The 19,313-nt window shown below is 45.7% G+C and overlaps 1 protein-coding gene across 11 annotated transcripts in view; it reads right to left on the minus strand.

Annotated features, from left to right (window-relative positions):
* Positions 1–19,313, minus strand: part of CADPS (calcium dependent secretion activator) — a 205,224-nt gene that overhangs the window by 121,058 nt on the left and 64,853 nt on the right. For all 11 annotated transcript variants that reach the window (XM_039734102.1, XM_039734113.1, XM_039734111.1 and 8 more), the window contains exons 4-6: positions 13,702–13,782; positions 9,260–9,496; positions 6,927–7,048 (exon numbers count right to left, since the gene is read on the minus strand). In XM_039734102.1, the coding sequence (XP_039590036.1) occupies positions 6,927–7,048; positions 9,260–9,496; positions 13,702–13,782 (440 nt within the window). The remainder of the gene's footprint in view (positions 1–6,926; positions 7,049–9,259; positions 9,497–13,701; positions 13,783–19,313) is intronic.

The following is a 19,313-nucleotide window of genomic DNA, read 5'->3' on the forward strand; positions in this document are numbered from 1 at the left end:
CATTAAATAATAATGTGCACTACTTGTACACAGCACTTAATAAATAAACCAACAACTGGGCCCTTTCACATGCCTCATCCCCTGCCTTTCTCCTGGCAAATGATGTGCTGAACTTACACTAAGTAGAACAGCACCTATAAGCAATAAACCAATAAACACCATGACTGAATGTATCCCAGACCTTGCATCCTGCAAGTCCTCCTCTTAATTAAGCCCTATTTCAGATCACGGAGTCTCAGTCTCATTTCAATGTCCTTTTGGTTTTTCCTATCCCCATCTTAAGGCTGCAAGCATAGGAGTGATGAAGCAGACGGGTGTCGATGAAAATCGCCTTGGGCATCATCACACCTTCTGGAATACTTAAATTTGAATGTATGTGCTATCACAGGAATACATAATTCCCAAGTGCATAGGAACACTCAAGAAATTAGACAGCTGGCGAGAAAAGCAAGACATTCATCTGTGAAAGAGAAGGTGCATGAGCTCAACCCTTACTAGACACCAGAGAATCCATGTGAAAGCCATGCTATGTGTGCTCTGAAAGTCAGGGAAAACACAGTCAGAGCTTGCACTTACTTGATACTGGAAGAAACCAAGTACAAGGGGTAAGTATATAGAAGCAAGCCTTCGTTACTCTTCAACACAGCTTCTAGTGTGGTACAGGAGAGCAGGGACTGAACATGACACCTTTGGGAACAGAGCCTCACCTGGGGTCACCATCCACAGCCCCAGCACAGTATTCCATGGCAGTCCAGGAGGTTCCTCCACAGCAGTGTGACTGTCTGGGTGACACTCAGGATAAGGGAATCCCTACAGGATTTTGCCTTTATTCTGGAGAAAAATTCAGCTGCTTAATTTAAAGCAGAATTTTTGTCCCACAGTGGCTGAGCTGGGTAAGAACCAATCCTGCAGAACAGCTATGAGGGAGCATCAGAAAAGGTTCTGAATTCCTAATTAAAAAGGGCAGTAAATCACTTGCACAAAGACCTCCCATAACAGATCACATACTTGCACTCGGGTAATAACTTTTTATTGCAGTTTTTGCTGTGCTTAATGACTTGTCCACAGACTCCACTTTCAGAAATGGGAACATCACAGCATAAATCTCAGGAGCATTATGGAAATATTGTCACACAAAAGGGGACTTGAAGAGCAGGTGAAACCAAGCTAACAGCAGAACTCTTCAGGTGCAAAGTCATGCACAGTGTCATCAGAAAACTGTCTCCTAGGCATGCTAAACAGCTGCAAGTGAAGAAAACTTGTGTCAGGGATTTGGACCCCACTTTGTACACTCCAGCCTTAGACACAGGGGCTAAGAGCAACTGCCCTAAATCCCTGTCCCTGTCATTTCCACCTCCTAGCCCAGCAGCACTGTGGGCTCAGGGCATCTGCGCCATGCTCACAGAGACCAAAGCTGAAGAGCTCTCCTGGAACACATTTCCCCAATAGATGCCTTGGGGCAGACTGACCCTCTGCTCAGAGCCTCACCCCAGGAACAAGGACTGCACCCCACAAACAATGGGGTCTGATGTTTGCTGTACCCAGCCACCTGCTTTAACACATTCCTAAGGCTCCCAGAGATTTCCTGAGGAGAAAGAGCTGCAAACATCTGCACAGCTGTGAAATGAAGTAATGTGACTGGAAAAGCAATCCAATCAGTGTGGGTAATTAAGACAGCTTATATTTAATGCTGAAGCCAATTAGGAGAGTAAGGAGGAGGGGGAAAAAGCAAGAAAAAGCAGCTATTTCCTAAAATTTCCTTTTGCTTTGTTTTTTACCCAGCATCACGAATTTTGCTTACACAGGGCTTAGCTAAGCATGCAAACTTAAATATGAATGTCTACTTAAAACTGTGCAGCCACACAGGACCTGTTCCTGAGCTTTGCCAGGTCTGGAAGAGACCTACTAGGCCTGGCAACAACAGCTGTACTGAGGGATGCACTCCAAGAATTAAACACTATTCTCACTCACATCAACATAAACCCCTTTAGTTTATCAGAGTCAAATTAGTTATATGGAATATGGAATATTTGAAATTTATGCATCTCAGAAGGACTTTTTTCATTTTACCTCAGGGGAGTGTTCACAGCATCTCCCAAGGAACTGCAGCAGCAAAACACTGACTGCAACAGAACACTCCCATCACAGCCCTCTCTGTGCAAAGCCACTGGGCATCACTTCAAACTCCATGGCCTGAGGCAGGGGATTCCTGAGTGAAAGGACCAGATTTTCCCCTTCTGCAGACAGGGAAAGCATCCCTGCTTGCCAGACCCCTTTCTCACAGGGCTTCTCCCTTTGCTGTTCAGTGCCCATCTCCCAGAAGGAGAAGGTGACTAAACAACTCTGAAGCAGGATGCTGTGCAGGTCCTGTCCCTCTTCATGGTCAGACAGAGGGCTCTGATGGCACACTAATTTGAAACAAAAGCTCTGGCTGAGTGATAAGCTTGGAGGTTTGGTGCGGGGATCTGAACAAGGGCAGCCTGTCGCAGCAGAGAAAAGCAGCAGAGCTGTCAGAGCACCTTGAAACAAATCAGGGAGCAGCATCAGAGCCAGCACAAAGATAAAACCAGACACCCCTATCTCATAGGGAGGTGGCTAAGGGAAAGGAGATGGGAGAGGTTTAGAAGTTTACCAAAGACATTACTTTATCAAGAGGGAATTTCTGGAAAGGGCACAGGGCTCAAGCCCTTGGTCATGACAAATGTAAGATGTGGCATGAAGTCAGATGAGAGCCATTGAGTGTCCTTTCTCCAACACTGCCTTACAGCACACACAGAAGAAAACTACATAGAAAACAATCCCAAGCAATGAAAAGTGATCTTTTCTCCTTCAGAAAACAAGCTCCATCCTCATCTCTCATTCTCTGAGCTACTGCACCCTTGCACTAGGACTGAAGAGACTGCTCTGCAAGGGGGATAGATAACCTCAAAATGAAAACACTTCCAGAGGAGCAGCCCACACCCCTGTCCCTTCCTGGCATGCCAATGCACAGACAGGTTAGCCAGATTCTTCCCTCACCAATATTTACTGCTTTTACCCCAAATGGTTCAGCTCAGATCAATGCAGAGACACCCAATTTTCACTACTGTGATAGAGGAGAAAATGAGACTTATCTGGGTGCCAAAATAACTCCAGAATCTATAGCACTTATTCACAAAGCACTGTCCTTGATGTTGCTTGGGTCTCTTTTCTTTTGTTCTGCTCACATCAGAGAAAGGTGATGTAAGATGCTGACCACGAGCACTGCCACAAGCACCGTCACTGTTTAAATATATCCAGCAGTTTCTCTGGAGGCTTCAGGACAGAGGGGCTGTGTCTGGATCTTTTGTGCTATTCCCAAACCCCTTGACAACCCTGTTCCCAGGCTGCACAAACATCAGCACTACTAACACAGCTCCTGGAAAGGCATTTTGGAGACATGCAGAGGACAGACCACAGGCCAGTACACGGGGAAGGGGGGAGAGGTATAAACCCCACAAACATCTGCAAGAATACAATTCCAGCACAAAAAGCAGTAAAATCCTTCTCACACTAGGATTTGAGATATCTTTTAGAGGCATCTGCGTGTTAGGGCATAATACACAAAAGCTTTTTCTTACACAACTTATTAAAAGCACTACTAATAAAACACTGCAAACCTGATCTGAAATGAACCTTGCTATTTCAGGCCTGGCTTTCTCTAGAATTGTGCCATCCCCTGCATCTGTGCTGAGGCAGATAATCCTCACATGAAGGGATTGGGCTTCAAATGTCAGGAATCCAACACGAAGACTGAGAAGAAATAGAAGGCCAGTATTTATTTACTGTCGTCCCAACCCCCACACTCCTTGTACACAACTCATCTGATGGCTGGCTACTGAGGGCTGCTAACCCTGCTGCTGCCCTGCCTCTCTCAAGGTCTGCAAATGGGATTCAAGCTCCAAAGTCACTCCTTTCTTCTCAAAAACTGCCCATTTTGCACCAGAATCATGAAAGAAGAATCTCACACAGACCTAGACCCGTGCTTTTGGAAATCCTTCCCTGGCTGGTAAAATGCCTTTTGTCATTAGAGATGTGGAAGCTAGGCTGGAGTCCCTGGTATGGCACTGAGCTGAAGAGCAGCCACCATCACCAGCGTGCTGTGACTTGGGTGCTCTAGCTGAGGGATGGCATTTCAAGGACATATGAGATTAAAGTTAACAACTCCATGAGTTAGGTGAAAAGATGTCCTACAAGTTTGAGTGGCCCCTAACATTCTCCACCCCAGGACACAGGGCTGTCATAGAAAAGTTAAGTCTTCTAATGAATATTACTGTTCAAATGTAATTTTTCTCCCCTGATGCTTATGAGAAATTTAACCTTCTGTCACCTGTAGAGCCTCCAGACAATGGCAAAGCTGAATTTCAAACAGTTTCAAGGCTGGCAGTTAAACAATGCTGCCTGTTTCCAGACCTGCATTCACTGCATATTCTGAGCACAGGTGCTTAACCCACATTTTTTGAGTCTCTGAGACAGAAAACTTCTGGGATGCACAGAAGTAACTTGCTTCGGTGTTCACAGTTTCATAGTGCTGAGGCTCACAGTCCCCAAGTGTTCTTTACCCCCAGGCCAGGCAAGGATCCCTGCCAAAGCACACAAATCCTGGGATGCTGGGCAGTGAGCAGTTTCTCATGCCTTCACTGAGCTGCTTCTTTTCTGTAGGGGTGGTTTGCTTCTTACAAAAAGCACAGAAGCAAACACAGTGTGAATGACCTCAGTGAGACTGATTTCAGCATCTGAACTAACACCTCCAAAGGCTGTTTTGCCTGGCCATAAATCCTTTGTTTCTAAGGCAGCACTGCTCAAAAATGCAACAAAACCTTCTCTGAGCTGTTTCTATCACTGCCCTCATCACCAGAGTACCTGAGGTCCTTCAAGTCTTGTATTAAGCAAGATGACAAACATGTCACATTGGATTCATTCCCTCTATCCTTCTCAAGAGAACTTAGGTACAGTAAATTGCTTTCACAGAGCTTTGGCTTCCTGTGTCTCTGCTGCTGTTCCTGGGAGAGGAGGCAAGGTGCAAGAAACACCTCTAATGAGAGAGGCAAGAAGGACAAGCTTTTTGTGATGGCCTCTGGTTTCTGTGAAGATTATTCTAGAGCCTCAGCATGGCTGGTCTTTGGTTCTGGAAAGACAGGGTCCTAAGACCCCTCCTGGATTTCAATTATCAAACCTACTCCTCTCCTAAGCCATTTCCATAAGTATCAGCCCAAGTGCTGGAGCAATCCAGAAGACTTGAAGCCTGGCTCACACCTCCACAGGAAGCCAGTGTAGAGAGAGGATGAGTGTGATGGACTCGCATGACTTTTATCACACTGCAGCACTCAGTGTTGGCTGCATTTTCTTGAGGGCTGATGGCTTCATGCCCAGACACTGTACATCTAATTATAATAAAAGACCCACTCAATTAAAGAGTTCACTCCTGCAGGTCTTATTTTCAAAGCAATTCTCATAGAAATGGTGCTACATCCTGCAGTAGGAACACCTGTGCACGGAAGGGCAGATCCTGTGAGCAAAGGTGGGATGAACAGACCAATCTAAACAAGCACATGCAACCCAGGAGAAATGTGCTTTTTCAGTATGAATAGTAGCAATTTCCCCTAAATAGAGCCCAACTTTCTCCACTGAAGCAATAAGAATACCTAAAATAGTGACAATTGTAAGTTCTCATGGAAATTTTGCTGTAAGCTCAGCTCTCTTCCTTCCTTCTCTAAAGCAGATTTCAAAGCATTTTGAAAAGTCAGCCAGGCTGCAGCACTTTTCCTGATTGGGAATATTGTTTTTGAACAGCTTACTGCAGATTCCTGCTGCTCTGGTGCAGCACAGGGCATGAGGCACCAGCAATTTCTGTGCCTCTGTGAGAGGACAGTGACAGAGGGAAGGCAGTCTGTCCTGGTCTCTGCACTGTCCTGCCTGCACCCACTGCTCCTGCGCTGATTGCAGTGCTTGTGCACTGCCATGTCCTGCAGCCAGGTGGTTCTGGATTTCCCTCCATGAGTTTGGGAAGCTCTTGGAAAAACACCTCTGAGGACTGGCCACGGGGAATGGGATATGAGCACAACAGCACTGCTCCCTAATCCTGGAGGAGGCTTCATACCACATCAGCAATTCTCCACTGTCAGGAAGTACACTGAGAATTTAATTTAAGGGTGAAATCTCTGCAGTCATCCGGAGAAACACTGCCTCAAATCCAGAGTGTTTCAAGTTAACAATCCCACAAATTGGAAAGGAAAGAAGCCATTCATCATTTTCTCCTTCCAAATAAAAAAGCCCAATCACTACCAGTAGGTGCTTAACAACATCCAGGTAAGACAAGAAAGAAAGCCAAGCATGGGGTCAAAAGTGAGGATTTGGGGATGAGGTCAAAGAGGACAGAACAAGATTCTGCCCTTGAATGGGACTGGGCCAGAGAGGTCTCAGATAAAGCTTTAACTGAGTAAATTGAAGCTTTTCCCAGATCCTCTCTTCCACCTCTGGCTGCCAGACTGTGTCCCTGCCAGCTGTTCTCTTTCTCACAGCACTGCCAAAACCCTGACAGTGAGGACAAGATAATTTACCTACACCTGATGGCACCAGTTCAGATGGACACTCAGGCAAGTACTTATCTAAGCACATGCTTAACTCCATCCCTATTTAGTAAAGCACTTATGTATAGGCACAAATTGATCTCTCTATGGCTACACGAGACATAAGCCTCTCATTAACACTTTATTCCCCTCTGTCAGAGCTTATGTGCCATTTTTAGCTGCAGGACAAGACTCTGCACTTGTGGAAGGCCATGTTTCTCCTCTGCCTCTGAGAGCCCTCACCATGCAGGAGCCAGAGCTATCTGCAGTGACTCAGCAGTGCAGAGACAGGGCACAGGAGAGTGAGGTAGGGAGACCAAAGAGCAAAGCAAGGCTTACGTTGGCTTGGAGGCTTCAGCCTGGTCTGTCTGCAGCTTCTCCCCACCTTCCACTTCCATGGTGCAGTACACGATGCGGTTGGGGGCCAGCGACTTCAGCCCCTGCACCTCCATGATGACAACCTGCAGGCAGAGAAGGAGAATTGTTAGAGGAGCAGCTTCCTTCAGACCCCACTGGGGCTGCTGAACCATGGGGTCAGCCAGTGCTGGGGTCCTCCACGTGCTGCTGGATGTTGACAGGGATGGTGGCACTGCCCAGGCTGAGTGGGGACTGTGGCAGCCAGTCAGGTCTGTTTGGAGACCAGGATTCCCTCTGACTGCACGTGGGCTCACTGAAACCCCTGGGTGCCCAGGGCTGTACCAAGCTTCAGGAGATGGGCTTCACAGACATGGTCCTGCCCCATCTAGAAATGCCTTAATATGTGAAATCCAGGGGAAAAAAAAAAGGACACAACTACTCAGCTTGTGCCAAAAGCATATTTTCCATATTAATCATAAAATGGTTTGGGTTGATATTTGAAGATCATCTGGTCCAATCCCCATGCTGAGGCATGGACGTCTTTCAGGAGATCAAACTGCTCAGAGTCCCATCCAACCTGATCTTCAAAAACTCCAATGATGAAACACCTATATCCCATTTGTTGCCTCTTCCAGTGTCCTATATCCTCATCAAAACCATTTTCTTTCTTATACCAAATTTACATCTCTTCCAGTTTAAAACTGCTGTCCCCTGTCCATTCTATAGCTCTGGTTAAAAAAAAACAAAACAAAAAACCCCAAAAAACAACTCCCTTCATCTTGCTTATAGAAAATCTTCCTAATTAAGAAATCATTACCTAAGTTTCTTGCAGGTAATTAATTTTTTCCCCTTTTTTTTTTTAAGGTAATTAATCCCATTAACCACATACCTTAAACATTTCTACAAGAATCACCGTGGGAGTTTCTGTTCATGTTCTATTACAGCAATTTATGTAGTATATACACAGGGGTTTAAAATTCCTCTCCTCAGGTCTTCTGATCTGTCTGGAGCTGAGGATCCTGTCCCTGGCACACAGAGCTCCACAAAGCCTCTAACGAGTGCACATTTTTAGTAAAAGCTTTCTTGCAGCAGGAGTTTTGTGCAGTGAGCAGTGCCCAGACCTGCCAGCTCCTCAAGTCAGTGCTTCACTGGCTTCCCACCAGCTGGAGCAGAGCATTTGTGACACCCTGCAGTGAGGGTGCCCCTTCACACACAGCTGTACACACTGCACAGCTTCTGCAACACGGGGCTACTGCTTTGTGACAGTTCCCTGCTCCTCCAGGTGGCAATGCTTGGAAGTCAGCCTTATTTGATGCTGCTCTTGAAGGCACCATCCCTGGGTTCACAACCCTAGTTTTAAGTAAGACTGGACTGAATATTACAAAGATAGCTTCAGACACTTAATGAGTTGAATTCTGAGGCTGGACAACCAGGGTTCTTAAGTTTTGCATTAGCATGATATGTACAACAAGAGACGCCTCCCTAGGAAGAGAAATAAACAGGAAACTAGACAAAACCAGAATTTTCTGATATTTCTGCATCCTAATTTTTGACTCCATCCTGGTAGTTGTTTTGACAATGTAACATAAACCCACTCATTGACAGACAACAACAATTCTGTAGGGGTGAGCTGATGACTCCTTGAAGTAAATATGCCCACAAACAGACCACAAATGTGTTTGCACAAAACAACTGAGTTGGCTGAAAACAGCTACTGAGCAACACTGTTCCAGGACTGAGGCAGCAGCAGCACCCTGCCTTCCCCTGGGCTGCACAGACAAACTGCTCAACAGAAAGTCAGCATGCAACAGAGAGCAAAGAGCAACCCAGCACAGCACAGTATTTCCACACAAACTGCAAACCAATCTGTTGGGTGAATTCAAACCCCAGGAATTCTTCAAAGAGGAAGCAATTCTCGCAGGGAAATGCAGCAACCCTTCTAGCTGGCAGTAGTTAAAGATGCTGATATTTACAGTGTTGCATTATTGTAATGGTTTTGGGGACAAGACAGGCTCAGGGTTACTGGGCTACACTCAGTAACAAACTGCATAGAGAGATCAGGCAATGATGCAGATTTCTGAGCCATTTGATATACATCATCACAAAATGCCAGAGAGTGCACATCACACAGATTGTTCCAACAAGGTGGTGAGACACCAGAAAGGACACAGTGTTTAATCACAGGCAAAACTTCCAGAAAACAGTGACTTCTACTCACCTCTCTCCACCTAACCTAAATTTGAACTGAGCAGAAGTTGGCTGCTGTGCTTTTTACTCCCATGAACTCTGCACACTGTTGTGTGCATGTAGCTTACCTCCAGGGAGAATGACAACACGACGTCTGACTTGGAAAGCTGGTTCTCATTTTCCTCTCCCATGTCAATTATTGAGGTGTTGTGGCTACGTTTCAGCTTCTGCAGCTTGAACTCAGAGCCTCCTTTAGACACAGGCATGCTCTCCAAGTTTGCCATCAGGAGATTGACAGATGACTTCAGCTCCTCAATGTACATGTTCTCCATTTCTTTGGACACAAACTTGGGAAACTTGCGCTCCTTGGATTTGGAAACAAACACAACAGAATGAATGTTTGTGATAACCAACAGCCACTTGTTGCAGTGGGAGAATCCCCCGAGAGCATCTGCAGAGGTTTGTGAGCAGGGAGCTCCTACAAACCAGATGACAAATTACAGCTTCCCCCTGAGTAATGTAGAAACATTATTGCTAGTTTCTCACAGAATTACTATTTGGTACTTGTCCAATTTTCCTGTATCTTGCATGCACTTGTTTTTCACTGACTTCTATCTGCAAGTGGGCTTTTTCCTATGGATAGCATTTTCCTCAATTACAAACACTCCAGGCCAGATCTCAACTGAACTTTGTGACCAACAGCAACTTATCGATTCAGAGGATGCTAACAGTAAGAAATTTGTTTTCCAGTCTTCCAATTGTGCCAGCTCTTTTTAAAACACTTCTGAGTGGTTGCTTAATCAGGTTTGTAGGTGTGAAAGGAGCCCAAAGAGGGAAAACCAGCCACGTGTGGGCAGGAATGTTTGGTCCTAACTGGAAGAAGGGCTAAAACATCCTTTCCACTACTTGCCAAGGGCTGAGCCTCCCCCAAAGAAGAAAACTTTTCACTGTGAGACTTTCCAGTGCTGCTTGCTGTCAACGGGAAATGTAAACTCTAAAACCAAGGGTGACAGTGAGAGCAAATTATGATGTTCCCCAATGTGTGTTCTCAGCTTTGAACTGCTGCCCATCATCAGCCTGAGCCTTACATCTTCTGACAACTCCTCCCATGGCCTCAATCTGCTCAGGATTCAAATGTCTCTCCGTGGGTTACAAGACACTGAGCAAGGTGTAAGACAGTGAGGCAGCATCTGCAGCCAGGGAACACAAGGCTGATGTGCACACAATCTTGGTGGCAACAACAACATTGTAAAATGCCATTTGTAAAATGTATGCTAAAAAAGAAAACAAGGTCAGGTTTCTTCTAGAAGTCTGTCATCAGGCTGCTGAGAGTTCTCCTCTGCACTAGTTTTTGCATCAGTCCTTAAGATCTTACCCACTACAAGCAGAGCTCACAGCAGCACTCACACAAGCAGCTGAAGTATAGTCATGTGTTTCCAGCCTCAATCTTGGGAAGTAATTCCCTCATGTAAATTAGACCTACAGTGAAATAAACTACCTAATCAGCCTCCTGTATTGTCTGTACATTATATAACTAGCAAGTCACCCCTAGGAAAAAAGAAATGCAACTGTTTTGTAGATTTTGAGAACTACTGCTGCAGCAATGATGTTCAGATATTATTGCTTTTTTAGCCTGCTGTCATCCATCTCTCCAGGGACTGTAATTTTGGCACTGTCCTCACAAACCTCTTCAGCAGTGCAGCAAGGACTGAGACATTTCACTGTGAGCCACCAGCAGCTTCTCGTATTAGGGCTAAAAATGTAGTTTGAAGTGATGCATAACAGTTTAACTGGGACTATTTAGCTGATGTAGGAAATGCAGAGATGCAGATGTGGTCTCAAGTCACCCATCAGACTGGAGATAAAGCTGAGGGAATTCAGGAGTAAGAAACTATCAAAAGATGCAGACAACAGCAAGAAAGGTCATTAGTCACCTCCCCATGTACTGGGAGCAGAGAGAGGATCAGGAATAGGGAGAGAGGCACATGCATGGAGACAGGCAGAGTTAGGATATGAGGAAGGACCTGTCCAGCAGGCTGGAGCAGAGTGGGTCCAGCCCCAGACAGACATGTCACTCCAGTGTCACCACCAGGTCTCATTTAGTTGCTCCTACACGTGCTCCTCCTTGTCCTTGAAGCCAGGTGACTGGGAGGGGGGAAAGGCACCACAGGACAGCAGAGCACTTGCCACTGCAGAGAAAAATATACGTCTGCCTTGGCATCACTAAGCTCTCAGCTGTAATGCTGCTCTATTTAGCTGCTGGAAAAGTACAACAGACAGACTGAAAAGCCTGTCCAGATTCAGCTTTAAAACATCTGCTTGCCACAGAGTGTGATCCTCAAGCCGCTCCAGGGCTGGGCTGATGTGCTTTGATGGAGTCGGGCTCAGTGGGGGACCTGCCTAGCACTGCCCTAGTGCTGCACTGAGCTGGGCACAGGGGAAAGGCAAAAAGACCCAGAGCTGTGTCCTGGTATGCAGAGGCAGGAAAGCTGGCACAACAGGGACTTGTTCAAGGTCACACAACAGCTCAGATGAAGCCTTGCAGAGCCACTGGTCCCGTAAGACTCCTCAGCCTTTGCTGCCTCTGAAGTGCAAATGTCCTAGTGTGAATTTCTTAATTTAACAACAAGGTATTAATTTGCCTCAAGCATGGAATCTCCAAGATAGACACCTCAGTGCTGGTTTCACAAGCACTGTAAGCCTCCCTGTGCAGCAAATCTCTATTAAAAGCTGCAAATTGGAGATAAAAATGGAAATGCTATCCTTTCACTGAGATGAATTGTGAACCTGCCCTGTGTTACAGAGAAAGCAGCCTTGCCCAGAAAGGAGGCTACAGAAGAAGATTCAAAAGGTCATTTGGATGCCTCCAAAATATGGTATTCACAGATCTGAAAGAACAAGGTTTCTTGCAGGCAGATGCTGGCGGGACCTGACATTCTGAAGAGAAAGTCTGCTGCAGTACCATGGTGGAGATTGAATATCCCTAGCTTCCAACTGAAACCCAAGCAAGTCCCTTTTACTCTAAACCATCCTCCAAGCTGCACTGCTGTATTTTGAAGGTTGAATCCTGCACAGAAATATGCCAGGTTATGTTGAGGAGTTTCCCCCGAATCTCTCTCAGATGACCAGCAGTGTCATGGTTTGTTTTCAGCATCCTTGGGGAAGAATGAAAATGGCAAATTCTCATTTGCAAAAATAATTAATGATGCTGCAACTTCTGCTGGCTGCTACTGAATCATGCCTATTGTTCTACATACCAGAAAGAGAAAATGAAACAACAAAACCAGGGAACCTTTTTCTCAGGGTCTGGTTACCTATCTCAGAACCAGAGCAGCCGCGCTCAGTGCAGAGGCTCACATTTTATTGCAAATAAATACTGTAGGTTTTCTTGACAAGAATGAAATGGCAAAGGGCCAAATGCTGAACAAAAGACCTCCAGTGAGTTTGCTGTTTTGCTGCACCATTGATTGGACATGTGGTCCTTGGCCATCTCAATAATTTTATCAGTGAAGTGCAGAAAACCAGAGCCTATGTCCTCAAAGATGAAACAGCAGCAGATGTTCAACAGAGGTGTTAGTGAGGAGGAGCTGTGCAGGCCCCACCAGCACCATTGTTAATGCCTTACTATAAATCAATATGCTCTGCTTTTCACATCCACACATATCAGTGTGGTTGCAAACAGCTCTGATATCACCTTTCTTATAAAAAATCCTAATTTGGGCCCAGCTCAGTGCTGGGAGGACTGCTGCTGAAAGGCAGGTCCCTAGACTGAGCTTGTCTCTGTGATTAGATTTTTTTTTGCCTTGTAGTAATGGTTTCTTGATTATCAAGAACAGCCAGATAGATCATTCCAAATGACTTCAGCCCCATTAGGGCTTTATCAGTGACTCAGAGCATCTGATTAGAGCCAAGGATAAAACTCAGCCATACTGATGTCAACAGGATCCTCTCCATCATCTGTGGTCCACTGGAGGCCATTGTGTGGGGGTGTGATTTGCTCCCAGGGAGATGGTTCCTTACAGAAGGGTCTCTAGGGAGATTAGTTGAGTGCTTGGTTATCAAAGCTGTTTGGAGGTCTCATGTTTACGTTCCAAACAGCAGCAATGTCTGCAGGGGGCAGTGATGGCCCGACTGCTCTCATGCACAGAGTGAACTTCTTTGGGACAATACATCTGAACGACCTTTATTGAGGCAGCATTTACCTACAGGCAGGGAACTGTGGCTCCTATCAGCCCAGCAAAAAACCACAAATCCCATTAGGATGATTCCTGGCTCCTTTTGTACACACGACTATCCACCTTATTGTCTAGCATAGAAATGTGACACCTCTGAGGATTCACAAGGGATTTTTCAGGAACCTAAACTCTCCCAGCTCATCAGGACATTCCAAGAAAAGCACATCAGAACAGCTTCATCTTGTTTGTTTGCAGCTAATAATCTGAACACTTTTAACCAGTAATTATTGTGAGAAGAAGCTTGTAAGAGAATGACAGGACCTGGGGGCTGCATCAAGCTCCTTGTACACTCCTAAATGAGGAGGTTATTAATAACAGTAGAGTTTTGTTTTTACCTTGGCAATTTGTTCTGCCATTTGGAGACGTCCATCTAACTCGCGTCTGATCTGTGCTGCTTGCTCATCAGGGTTGTCCAGCTGTATAAAAACAAAAGCCAAATCAAGGTGAAAAATTAACCAATGCAACACCTTTTGGAGCAGTTCAGTTCTTCAGGCTGACCACCTGTGCTACATTGCTGATAGACAGAGCGAGTGGTGAGGGGCCACATTCTGGAACAGAAGCTCCCACAAAGCACAAACACAAAGTTCACCAATCCAAGACAGTTTCTGATGCCTGCCCTGCTGCCTCCTGGGGCTGAACAGAAGCTCCCACACAGGACAAACACAATGTTCACCAATCCAAGACAGTTTCTGATGCCTGCCCTGCTGCCTCCTGGGGCTGAGCATCCTCACCCTGAGGCAGTCTGGTGTAGTGTAGTCTGGAAAGTTACAGCTACAGTGATGACAAAAGCTCTGATTCTCAGCCTGATGAATGCTGAGCTCATCTGTTGGTGCTCACTGGACCAGCTGAAACACCACGTTGCCCCTGACCCATTGCTCTCCACGGCATCTCTGTCTGCCTGCACATTCCTCACCTCCCCTTGCCACAAATGCTCACACAGACCCACACAGGTGCAGGTGTTATTTCTGCATGCTGCTTCACCACTGATTTTCCAGAGGGCCAACAATGGCTAAGATTGATAGAAAGAATATTTTTGATTAGCTTTTGAAAGCCTTTGTTATGGATTTAATTCGGGAAAACTACAAAGTGTCCTGACAGTGATCCAAATCCATTGAAGCTTCAACAGCTTCATTCACACCAGCTGCACAACATAACCTGCTGGTGTGGTTCATCTTTATATTCCTGATCCCAGCACCAGTACAGAGCCATGGATTACCAGCACCTTTCAGGATCAGCTGCCCCTTTTAGTTTCTCCACAAATAAATGCACCACACAACTATCCTGCACCTCTGGAAGCACCTCTTGGAGCTGCTTCGTTAAGGGTAGGAAATGTACAGACACAGATTTTCATTTCTTTGCAATTCTGAAAGAGGGAGCATTATTTGAATGCTATCTGAGCTACAGTAATTGAGGTTAATCACACACTACCCAAAATAACTCAGGAGCTAAATTTAGGAATTGAGGATGCTGCTGTGGAGGAGGGTTGATTTTGCAGTATGATAATGAGCCAACAAACTGCCTCACGCTTTCTGCACTATCTTGATTGTGCAGATGTTTTCCAGTGATGCTACAGGTGTCCAGGAAAGATCTGACTGCAGAAGATTATTTTTCTTAGGAGCCAACAAGCAGCCTAGGCAGTGTCTGTGGCTGTGGTTGAGTGGGTAAGGTATTGCTTTCCAGGGCTGTGCTTCACAAGACCAAGTAGTGATGCCAAGCCAAGTAACCTGGTACTTAAAAGAAACAAAAAAATCTTTCCAGGCTGTATTTTGAATGGTTCTGCATGATAGCTCCATGACAAAAACTGATCTTTGGGAAAGAAATCCTAGTCCGTAGTAGCCAAAATAACATTTTCTTCTTGTTGTCTACAGAATGGTACTAATGAGACAGCCCCTGCCTGTCCTCCTGGCATCTTCAGCAGATCTCTTGTGACTAAGAGCAGCAGCCCAACAGCTCAGCCTGGGAAGGACTCCTGTGCCTGGGAAAGGCTCCTGCTGCCATCAGAGCAAGCAGAGTACATTTTACACATCCATAACACTATATAGAGCCATTAAGAGAGTAATGCTGGTACCCATAAAATATACTTTGCTTGTGAAATAAGAAAAGGTTCAAATGTGAGGCATACCATCTAAGCAAGGCCAAGTAAGGCAACACAGACCTTAATATCATTAAAACTCAATTTCTTAACTAGAGAATCAGCTATTTATTATCTGCCACATGCATGCCCACTTTATATTCAAGTAGTTGACAGCCAAATACATAAATGATTTAAAAAGTCAAAGAGAAATGAATTAGTTTCGTTCTGCATTATGACTATGTTATGGGTGTGCTGCGAATAAAGCAAAGATATAAATCATAAAGTTGCCCCAGTCAATTAAATGTGAAAAGTATTATAGATTTCAGTATATACATGATTTGTCATATGCACTGGGCTTTTCTTCAGCAGCATGCCACAAATACATGATTTACATAATTCGTAATTCTCAACTGATCATTACCCAACTGCCTGCTGGTAAATTAGATGTTTTTATACGTCTACCCACAACCACATTAGTTCTCTCTGCCTGCCCTGCAGAGATTATCTACATTGGTGGAAGAGTTTCTAAAGCAAAAGAATAAAAATTAAAAACTATATGTAGATTAGGTTTCAAGGGGACCCAAAACTGACCAGCACTGCAGCCAGCCTATCACTGCAGGCACTGCAGGGCAGGTGTCTACTTGAACCCCTGCTGAGGGTTCAATTGCAAGTGGATGACCTTGCAAGAAGACAAGGTTTTTTAATATTTAAACTCTTAATAAGGAATAATTTTAGTGGACACTAGTAAATAAGAGAAATGGGTTTAAAACATTCCTCATGAGAGTCTGACAGTTTTGATTGCCAGTAAGAACCAGTTGCTGGCCTGTAGAAGCAATCCTTTGCTTCCAATCCCCCTGATGGAACTCACAGAGAATTTCTTCCTGTTATCCTGAACGGATGGGAGATAATCCCTCTATATCTTTGAAAGGTAGAAGCAGACACAAACCAACCAGCTTAATTAGTCTGTAAGATCTTCAACAAGATGCACAGGCACCTACCAAACCCACATCTGAAGTGTTTACTGCATCAGAAATTGTCCACATATCACCCAGCCTGAGCCTTATAGTTTTTAAAGCCAAGAGCCCAGGCCCACTTCTACTTATACCAGGAAATGCCAAAGGCAGTGCAAGGACATGAAGGGTGTTAGGGGATTATAAACCCCCATGCTTTTGGAGTCCAAGTGTTTTATTTGAAGTGTTTATATTGAAAACTCCAGCTTTGGTTTATCACAGCTTAAAGCCAAACCATTCACAACTGCTGCCATGGCTCTGAAAGAGCCGCTGGAGCAGCCCAGGCTGGCCTCCTCTTTCCTGCTTTGTGCACAAAGCACTTTGGTTCAGATTCACATCTCAGATCCACCCACCTGCCTGGGGACTGAGCAGGGCACAGCTCTCTTGCCATCAACCACAGTGAGAGGGCTGCAGATGGGACGAACCCTCCCAGCCTGGGGACAATGCTGGTGGCACAAGTGACATGATGTACACAACCCTTGGCTGTTGGTAAGAGCACAGTGGATCTGGCTGTTCCACCAAACACGGATTGATGGGGCACAGTCCCAGCAGACACAGGGAGAGAAACACGGCACAGGAGCTAAACTCACCCTCTGAGCTCAGCTCTGCTGGGACTAACGGTGTTGTAAACTACAAGGGTTTGTAATGAAATACCAGCAGTGGAAGCTAAGAGGGTTTGTAATGACAGGATGCAGCACACAGATACAACCTTCAATGCCTGGCACTTACACTGTGGATGTGACAGGTATCATTGGTGTAACTGCCACCAGCTCCAGCCAGAAACCACTGGGACCATTTAACAGTTTAACCCCTCCCTGCCAGCCACGGCTAATGCTGAGTCCTGCTTCCCAGCAAAGGCAGCAGATGTCACAACATCCCTGCTCCTGACGAGTACCTGGGGCCTGTCCCAGGGCGTGTCCCCTCCTGTGTGAAAGGTTACAATGTGGTGGTGGATCCCGTGGCCCTCCCATGACACATGCTCCTGCAGAGGACCAGCCTTTTGCAAGGGGGTTCTGGAAAAACACATTTTAAATGCTTTGGCAGCACAAATGCTGAACTACAGCAACCTGCTTTCTGCTGCATTGGGAGCAGAAACACACCTGGCTTTTATTCTTCTGGAAAGGAAAGCATTGGAGCATTGGAACTAAAGTTCAGGTCTTTATCCTCAGCTATTGCCTGTGCTGGTTTTCTTTCCCAGCAGAATTGGCACCCAGGAATAGGTGATCAGGTGGGCTGCTGCTGAGCAGGGACTGTCCTGGCTGGGGGCACTATCAGTGATCCCAAACGTTAATTTTCTCTATCCCTATATCCAGTACACCACCATGCAGCTGGGGGCTGTGAAAATGCCACTTTTTGAATTCTTTTCCATGGCTGGAGGACTAAGACAAAAGCCATGACCCACTCATGTTTTTCTAAGCCTGGCTTAATTTCTCCCAGAATAATTAGTGCAGCCAAATGCATATGCTGTGCATGCTTATAGGTGCCAAATGCCTCAAAGAGAAAGTTTCAAGGCACTCATCCTTTAACATGCTGGGAGCTCTGTAGCTCAGCAAATGGTTGATTAAGTATTTCAAAGCAAACATGCTCACGGTGAAGGCTGAACAAGATCACAATATGGGTGACAATTTTGTGGCTTTGATGTAGGGCTTTAGGAGAGATCTTTGTCTCATAAAAGGTGGTTTCATTTTGTGATGCACAGTGTGAGAAAACACTGAAAAATTCATAAGCCACATCAATTAATAATGAGTGTGTCAGTCCAGGAGTACTCACAACATGTGGCAACAGCATCATGGAGTGCTCCAACTGAAAGAGACATGGCCTCCAAAGTGACTCATGGCGGGGATGCCCTTGGTTTCTTACCACAAAGCTGCTGTTTTAGGAGATTAAGAGCAATGAGCAGGAGACAGTGGCACCATGTGGCACACATATGCTCCATGTCAATGTCACAGACTGCTCTGCAGCATCCTTTCCCCACTAATGGTGAATATTCCTCTCTACAAGTAGCCAAGGGCAGTGGGATGGCAGCAGTCTGGTGCTCAAGGACCCGACCTCTTCCCACAAGTCTGAAGTGGAAAGTGGAAGATGATCTGAACATTCCCTCTTCAGCCACAGCTGGGATTCTGACTCCCCTTAAAACTGGGAACACAAATGATGCTAGGCTGCCTCAGAAGGGTAAGTCTCTAATGTCGTGGGCAATGTGCTCACCCTCTGAGCAGCAAACTGCAACCCACAGACTGCTGGCTGCCCTGGGATCTGAAACAGGAGCAGGGACAGCTTCCCCATGTCAGGCACCTCCCTGCATCAGCAACCATGGCAGCATCTGCATAGCCCAGCTATGGATTCAACAGCTCTCACTCCTGCAGTTCCAGAGAGGATTTTGAAAGACCTGGAGGGACCTGCAGAACATGTCTTCTTCACCAGCCTTTAGGATGGCAGTGACATATGATCCCCCAACATCCCAGGGGACTGATCTTCTGGTGCTACTGCACAGCAAGGATTTGTAAGGCTACCTCTCCTCTGGGCAATCGGAGTCCCCCAAATCAGGTTTTTTTGGTTCAGTCACACAGAATCTTCCTAGCACACTGTAAAGTTCCCCTTAATTCAAGGAATCTGTGCCTATTACCTCACCAAAATTTTCTTTTTCCCTCCCATCAGCCCTAGCTCCTCACATAATCCCAGGGTTCCAGCACCCCAAAATCTGACAAACTCCCTGGCCTGGGGAGAAAATTACCTTATTTTGCTCATGTGTAGTAAAACAGGCTACGCTGCAGGGATTCAGTCATTTCCATAATTCAGTAAGAGCTGCACAGTTGCTGTTTGCTGTGGATAGGTGCTGGCTCCTGCTATCCCAGCAAACCCCTGG

Source organism: Passer montanus, unplaced genomic scaffold (genome assembly GCF_014805655.1).
Source record: "Passer montanus isolate IOZ18808 unplaced genomic scaffold, ASM1480565v1 scaffold9, whole genome shotgun sequence".
NCBI classification, from domain to species: domain Eukaryota; kingdom Metazoa; phylum Chordata; class Aves; order Passeriformes; family Passeridae; genus Passer; species Passer montanus.